The sequence below is a fragment of the Mastomys coucha genome, unplaced genomic scaffold (genome assembly GCF_008632895.1).
Source record: "Mastomys coucha isolate ucsf_1 unplaced genomic scaffold, UCSF_Mcou_1 pScaffold7, whole genome shotgun sequence".
Classification (NCBI taxonomy): domain Eukaryota; kingdom Metazoa; phylum Chordata; class Mammalia; order Rodentia; family Muridae; genus Mastomys; species Mastomys coucha.
Genome location: NW_022196913.1, coordinates 51,996,624 through 52,004,878, shown reverse-complemented (window position 1 = coordinate 52,004,878; position 8,255 = coordinate 51,996,624). Strand labels below are relative to the sequence as shown.

Sequence of the window (8,255 nt, the reverse complement as noted above, 5' to 3'; positions counted from 1 at the left end):
AACCCGATGAGATAAACTGTAACCTGCAGAGATAGGAAAACCTGCTCCAAGAGGATAGACTTTATCTGATGCCCAAGGCAGCTGAGTTGAAAGGCCTCCCTCTCTACTCTGTGGAAATCTTTCAACCTCAGAACACCTCTGTGAAAAGCTACCCTAGAAAACAATCAAACTTATATAGAACCACAGTCGCTTATATACTGTATAACTCACCAACTTAAGCACCCTCCAAGCCCCACTCTTGACCGGTTTGATTTCTAGCATCTTCGACTGTTTTAAGAGCTTCTTCAACACCGCAAGAAGGCATCCATAAACAGAGCTGAGATAAACGGCCGTGTTCATGGCTTGTATAAGGATTCCAGCTCCGTGTGGCCATAAAACACTCCTTTAAAAAGTTAACCTCTGCTAACTCCCTAGTAGGCAATGCTTAAGGGTCAAGATGTAGGAAATAATTCGGCCGGGAGGAAGGAAAGTTCACTGCATGCATCCTACCTCGGTTTCCTGCAGAGTCCCGTGGTTTAGGCACACCATGTCTGGACAAGTGATAGGAGATCCACATCCTTCTCGGATTGACAGCACCATATACTGTGTCAGGCACTACAAAAAAATAAATAAATACAAGCAGGTATTTTAAACTCCATACCCACTACCGTAGCACAAGGGTTACATAAGAGAACATCCACTGCCTCTTCCTAAATTGGCTGTCCTGGGGTTCTGGTACCCAGGAATCATAAGTTATCACAAGTGTGGATATTAAAGATGCATCACTTTGGAAAGAATGCAGAACCAGGCAATTAATTATAGGTGTCTTCATCTTAAGAGTTTATTCCAGTCAGACTCCCGTTGGCTCGCTCAGTCTGTCCACCATAGGCTGGAGAAGGAAGAAATGCTTTTGCATTCACAGCAAAGACCTTCATAATTTTCTTTCTTTTCAAAGCTTATTCCTGGGCTGGAGAGATGGCTCAGTGGTTAAGAACACTGACTGCTCTTCCAGAGGTCCTGAGTTCAATTCCCAGGAACCACATGGTGGCTCACAACCATCTGTAATGAGATCTGGTGCCCACTTCTGGTGTGTCTGAAGACAGCTATAGTATACTCATGTATATAAAATAAACAATTCTTAAAAAAAGAAAAAACAAACTTATTCCCAATCCTTAGCAGAACATGCCTGTCGGAAAAAGAAGGCAGAGCAAGATGAGTTCCATGTCAAGTGTGACCAATTCCTGATTGAAAGTATTCAGAACAAGTGTCACGTTGCCAGCATGCATTTATCATATAGTTAGGTCTACAATGATCACAGACAGGCTCCTGGCTTGTATTATTTTCCTAGCAGATACTCCAATAGCCTGAAGGTGATTTCAGGTGCATAATACGATGTGTGTTGACTGTTCACAAATACTATGCAACCCATTTTGTAGAAGCCATTTGCGTGTTTCCAGGTTTCAGTGTCTTGCGAGGCATCTCAGACCCACTTCCCACCAGACACCATGGACTACTGTGGTTCCAGCTAATAAATCTCAGAAATCCAAAATCTGGCTCCTCAGTTTCTACTAATTCAATCCTAATTGGTGAGCCCTCATCATTGGTTCGTTTCTATAGCAAAACAAACAAACAAAAAGCCAAGCTGAAATGTTTGAGGAGTATCTCAAATACAATCTAGTCAGTGAAGCAATGACTCACAAAATGATGATTTATAACTGAGTTTAGATCTTTTCAAATTCATATACTTACAAATTAACCCTTTACATTAAAAGCAATGTCATGCACTGTTACATAAACCATTGAATAAAGGTCTGTGATCAGAATGTTTCATAGAATTGTGAAATCTGTGGCATTTACTGACCTCTTGAAATTAATTTTCTCCATGTGAAGATGAAGCCCAGGCATCACTATTATATCTCACTTAAAAGCATTTTTTTTTCTAGTTGAAAAGACTGTAAGACACACCAATGACTTTGGTAGCCAGGGTCAAAAACTTAAGCCAGATTTGTGTCTTTTCGGAAAGTTAATGGGACCCCTTCCCCAAAGAATAAATGTCTTCAATCACACAAAACCCAGAAACTAACTTAAATATCCACCATGAACTCTTCAAATAAGTTCTGCTGGATTCATATGATGATATGCTGCAAAATCATGAAAGAGATTTTCAAATGGTAGTTAGAAGACATGAGAACATGCATGTGATATAGTATAACAGAACAGGCATCAGAGAGCCGGTGTCCACCCCAGTCGCTCTTACCCTGTGACTGGCCTCGTGGTAGATCCCAAATACTAACTTTTACTTTCATGGTCAAGAAATGGGTAACAGTTATTTGCCCTAAGGTCTATGGTGGCAAATGTAGCTCGGTCCCGGGGGCTGAGTCCCAGGAGGAGATAGCATCAGAGAGAAATGGAGAAGATCTCTGACAGGCAAAGCTCCCCAAGGGACCCTGCAAAGGGCTGCCTACCAGACTGCTTCTGGAGACTTCCCAAGCTCCCATAGGCCATGTGCTTCCAATATTATTGTCTTTGCCCTCTCTCCAGCTGCTACTCACAGAAACTGAGGTAAACAGCTTCTAAAAATACACATTCTCCAGGCCCAAGGGGAAAGGGCTTGAGGGAAACAAGGTGGTGGTGCATCGATGAACTTCAAAGCCCAACGGCTGAGGTGGACACCACCACACTGACAGTGGGGAAAGGACCCAGGACCCAGACTGGCTGTCCCCATCTTGTTTAAACGTCCCCAACTCCCTGCAAGGGACCAGTTAAAGCCACCTAGGGTAGAGAAGCTGAACAAACAGACAGACAGACAGACAGACAGACAGACAGACAGACAGAAGAGGTATATGAACCAGCACATCCCATCAGTCTGTAGATAAGCTTCTCCTTACAAAGTTTTAGGGGTAGAGAAAAGGCTTTAATGGTATATAGTAACTAGAGAGATACCATGTATGTATTTATGGTGCAAAATAATTATTTAAACTTACACTGCAAATTTGTACAGTTGACATAGTAAGGTTTCCCCATTGACTACTTAGAACAGACTCTCTGTTTGCTAACTCGAGGTCTGTAACACATCAGGTAACAAATTTAGAAGCTTTCCACTCAAGCACTCCCATGTCTACATAAAAGACAGTGTGCAGTGATTTTTAGGAGAGAAGTTGGAGCTGTGTGTCCAACTTCTCCCTTCCTTTTAGTCTAAGAAACGCTTGTTGGGGATGGGCATGTGAGTGTGTGTGTAGGTTGTTAAGCAGCTGGGAGCTCAGGTGCACGGCCGACATGTCATCAGAGTGAATGCGCACTTCTAGAAGCAGAGCAAGTTAGTCCTCATCCCTGCTTCTTACATCTTCTAAGTGCCTTGTATTCATGTCTTCCATTTGCTTTCACTGGAAAAACGTCACCTCAAACCCTCCCTTCATTGCTCCCACTGGCTAGAGAAGCACAAAGAATCCAAAGTATTTTACAAGAACCGCTGTCCATAACAGACAAGCCAAACACAGGTAAACAATTAAGGCTTCTGAGGGAAAAACAAAACCTGGCACCTAGCTTACACATAAAGAGAAACGCATAAAACTACCACCATTTGTCACCTTAAACAAATGCAGACATTCAATTTGAGCAGTATGCAGATCTTGTAATTTTTCTGAACAGCCAACAGAGTCTAAAGGGGACGTTTTAAAAATTTTCAAATGCCCAGATGACTCATGGAAGGAAGAATTGTTTCTTTTGTGTAATGCCCTTTCATGTACACGGCTTGACAGAGCAAAGACAAATACTTTAAGACCATAAGGGTCATAAACAGTATCAGAGACTCCTCTTCCAACTCACTGCACAGCCCACAAGGATTCCGATAGAATGCAGTCAAGCGTCAAGCCACCAAACACATGGGGAGCCAGGCGGTTTGTACTGTCCCTTCCAGCTCAGCTTATGACTTATGTCAATGGAATTTCTCAAGGAAGAGTTTTTTTCAAGGCTGTTGTTCACATGGAATCAAAGGACATAGTGCTCTTCACAAGGTGTTCTCTCTTGCCGTAGAGACATGGCAAAAAGCTTGCAATGTACCCACCTAAGAGCCAACTATGGGCACAGACCATAGAGTCATAGATACACAGATGACGGGCAGGTGGTAGTTAGGCTAGACAGATGACAGATCATAGATAGAAATTGACAGATGTAGATTATTAATATAATTACTATTAATGATAGATGATTAATGGGTTACAGGTCACAGGTAGATGATAGATAATAGTTCATAGGTAGATAGGTAATATAGAGATGATTGGTAGAAAGACAGATTGATGGACAACAGATGATGTATTTGTGTGCGTGTGTTCTAGACTGTACTGCTCATTTCCCCCAGAGCTTCCATCCATGCTATCTTGTCAAAAAGGCCTTCTCGGCTAAGAAGAAGAATCTGCCCTAATCTAGGGGTCTCTTGATGTGCTGTACTTGCTCAGATTATGTAGCTACCTTGGCCTCTACTTGCCCTGATAGAAGACCTTTATCTTGTCCTCTGCAGGATCCTAGGAAAGACAATGCCACACCCAGACCCATCACTGGACTCTGAATCCCTTTCTCAGGAGCGTTTGACCCTGCTTTGATTATCGTAGCTTTGTAGAGAGTTCTGTAATCTGGAGGTATGTTCTCCGACTTTGTTTTTCTTTTCTGAGATTCTCTGGACTGTTCTAGTTGTTTCTCTTTATAACAGGTGGCTGCGTGATCAGTATCAAGTGTTCCAATCAAGTGCCTTTCGATTTATTTGGTCTCTCTTACCAATAATGTGTAGTTTTCAGAGTGTACATTTTGCATAATTTCATCCATTCCTTGGTCTTTCAGTCCTTTGGAAATTATTGTAAATGGAGTTTCTTTCACAATCCCATTCTATCAATCCTTGATAGGATGGAGAAATACTGTTGACCTTTGTACATTGTTCCCACCAACGGAGAGCAATCAAATACTTCTGTCTTCATCTCAAGTGATCATGAAATTACCCACATTAAGACTTGCGGTGATGAGAATAACTGGTCCAGCCCTCACAAGGAGGCCATGAGATCTGGAGACTGGAAGAACATCCCACCAGAGCAGATATGTCTCTCATGGTGGACACCTGCTTCCAACACAGATGACTCAGGAATTCTCCTGTGGACCTCAGAGGCTCTCCCTTTGCCCCATCAGGGTTTAACCTCTTACCAAATCCTACTCTAGTCCAGAAGAGACCCATCTGGCCCAGGCGCTACCTTCGACACACAGAAAACCCCCATGGCTCAAGAAGAAAAAACAAAAGCACTTGCCAAGTTTACATCTTTCCATTTCCTCCAAGGAAGCATTACCCTCAGAGCCACAAGCCCTCAGCTGACACTGGAGCACCAACACAGACCTGGCACAGGCAGTGGCAATAAGCATGCCCCTATTCCACATGGCCAACGCTGCTGTGCTCCTCTGTCTCCTCCCCTGTCCTCCTCTGGTGAGAGTCCTGACTTAAACTCTTACCCAGCTCCTCCCAGCTTCTCAACCTCTCAAATGTGAACTCCGTCTCAGTAATGGGAAGGGAAACAAAACCCAAATTGATAAAGGTTCAGAAAAATCTCTGAATAAATGATTAAATAGAATACAGCCATCCTAGACTTTTCTATGCAAACTTGGGGAATTCAGCATGAGTATCCAAATCATGAAACAGGAAGTGTGATGGGGTAAATGGAAAGACCTTTGTGATGAAGAAGAGGGCCATGGTTGGGATCTGCTGAGCTTCAAAGGTCTGCATCCCCTTTGAAACTCACAATGAATTAAATCCCCAGCGTCGTGTCATGGAACTGCAGGGATGGACCTTTGCGACTCAGCTCTCACGGCTCCACCCTCACCAATCAATGTTCTTGGAATTCATTTCAGCATTAGGACCGAGGGAGGAGTTTCCAGGGGGGACTCGAGGACTCTGTTCTCTTCCTCTTTCTGTTTGCTGCTGGCCTGACCATGAGGTGAGGGGCTTCCTCAGTCAAGCACCTCTGCCACAGTGTGCTGACGTCATTGGACGTCAAAAGCATCGGAACCAGCTGTGCAGCTAGGCAGGAGTTCTCCTGATTGTCTCCTTGACTGTCTCAGGCATTCAGCTAGTGACAGGAAAATGACAAGCAGAGCTTACATCTGAAAATCCCTCACTGTGCTTTCACAGAAACTCCGAAACTGGTATCATCCCATTTCACACGGACCACATGAGTAATGGAGCCTCGATTCTCATGAGTAATACTTACAGAATTTGAGGTTTAAACCAACATCTGATTGGTACACTTACACTTCTGTGTTTTCCTGCTATACTTTAAAAGTTATTATTATTATTATTTTTACATAGGATATATTTTGATCACGTTCCTTCCCCTACTTCCGCTCCTTCAAGTCCTCCCAGAGCCTTCCCACTTCCCTCCCCTGGCAACTTTCAAGTTCTCCAAAGTACAGTTTTGTTCATGTTTAACTCTTCATGATCACGTGTTTAAATGATCATCCTGTTTAACTGATCATGGATCAGAGGGTGATCACTGTCCAAACACGAAAACCACAGTCAGAGGTCTGTAAGAGAACTTCTTACCAAGTCACTAAGGTTAACTTACTGATTTCTTCCCAATTTCTCTGAGCCTATCCTCAGTCCAGATTCTACTCCTGCATCTGTGCTGCCCCAAGGGGCAGTGGGCACCACAGAGTGAAAGGCAGGCATCAGAGGTCCCTGATGCAACTTTGGGGAGTAGACCCTGAGGTAAAGGAGGCAGGGCGTGGGAGCATGTGGGGACCCAATCAAATGACAAGGAAGAGGTCAGCAGAAGTTTCCTGAGGGGCAGAGGCCAAAAGATGTATAGATGTATAACAGATTGCTTGAGATGGTGTTGGTGGGATCCTGAGGGTCCCAAGAAAGAGGTTCAGCTTTGTGGGGGTGGGGAAGAGGCAACAAAGAAGCTAAGCCAAAGACACTCTGGACCATGTAGCTGGCAGTTGGCCCATGCCTGGGCATGAGCCTACAGAGAAGCAACAGGCAGAAACTAGACAAAGGGTCATTAGAACAGTGCCAAGGGAAAGACAGAGCTGCTGGAAGCTTTATTTTCAAGGTTATGGTGAGGACGGGTTTGGAATAGGGATTGAAGATGGGCAGAAAGTGAGCACACTGGAGGACGGGGAAGGGCAGAGGACAACAAGGAGGCCTGGGGTAGCACCAGGCCTCTCAACTTTCCTCTCTGTTACCCATCAGGCCAGTGATTCTTTGATTCTTTTTTGTTGTTGGTTTTTGAGACAGGGTTTCTCGGCATACCCCTGACTGTTCTGGAACTCATTCTGTAGACCAGGCTGGCCTCGAAATCAGAAATCCGCCTGCCTCTGCCTCCCAAGAGCTGGGATTAAAGGCGTGCGCCACCACTGCCCAGCTAGGCCAGTGACTCTTAAGGCCAGGTTTCTTAAGGTGTCTCTCTTCTTACCCAGTCATCAAGATCAGAATGCCCACGTCTCTGTTGAAGTATGTCCTTTGTGCTGCCAACCAGGTTCCTTTATTCACATCACGTGGTGTCTGCGCAAACCACCTCTCAATAGAGGCAACTGGTGTCTCCATGTTTTTCTGCTAGAGAGCCCCTCCTTTGTTTATTTTAGTGCACCAGCTGGTGATGTTAACGTCTAATTGAGGTACTCCATCCCTTGTACAACCCACATGTCCTTAGCTCTGAGCCATGGCTGGCTCTTCCAAGCCACTGTCGGTTCTGGCTTGGATTGTTATATTTGCACTCTGCATTCCTTACATTTCACAAATACTATAACAAAATAGGTAACAGAGACGACTCAAGGGAGGAAGGGTATGTTTGGCTCATGATTCTGCCAGTGTTTTATGAATCCAAGGTACAAGAGAGACAAGGTGGCAGGAGTGGCTCAGTCTGTGGCAGCTCGCTCCCATAATGGTGGTCAAGAAACTAGAGAACTAGGTTGCAGCCAGGCAAAGCAGATTACCCTGTTTTTAAGAAGGTGCTCTTTCTGACTTGTCCATCTGTCTCTCTCTTCCTCCCACCCCTCCCTTTATCTGAGACACTGGGCACTGATCCTCTCCCATCCTTTCACCAGGACTATCTCCCCCCACCCCCATACTACATGTGCTGGCACAGAGACTTACATGTGCATGCATAAATGCACTAGGCTCTTTCTGCCTCAGAACCCACCAAGCACACGTTCAGCCCAAGACCTTATATTGCTTCCCTTGTGATACTTCACCTAGGGTAACGGAGAACCCCATCCGCACAGCACTCCCTGCCTCCCTCCCC

At 44.7% G+C, this 8,255-nt stretch overlaps 1 protein-coding gene across 3 annotated transcripts in view; it reads right to left on the bottom strand.

The window, feature by feature from the left end:
* Rnf144b (ring finger protein 144B) overlaps nucleotides 1–8,255 on the bottom strand; it is a 54,636-nt gene that overhangs the window by 25,812 nt on the left and 20,569 nt on the right. For all 3 annotated transcript variants that reach the window (XM_031359573.1, XM_031359575.1, XM_031359574.1), the window contains exon 3: nucleotides 490–594. In XM_031359573.1, coding sequence (XP_031215433.1) covers nucleotides 490–594 — 105 coding nt within the window. The remainder of the gene's footprint in view (nucleotides 1–489; nucleotides 595–8,255) is intronic.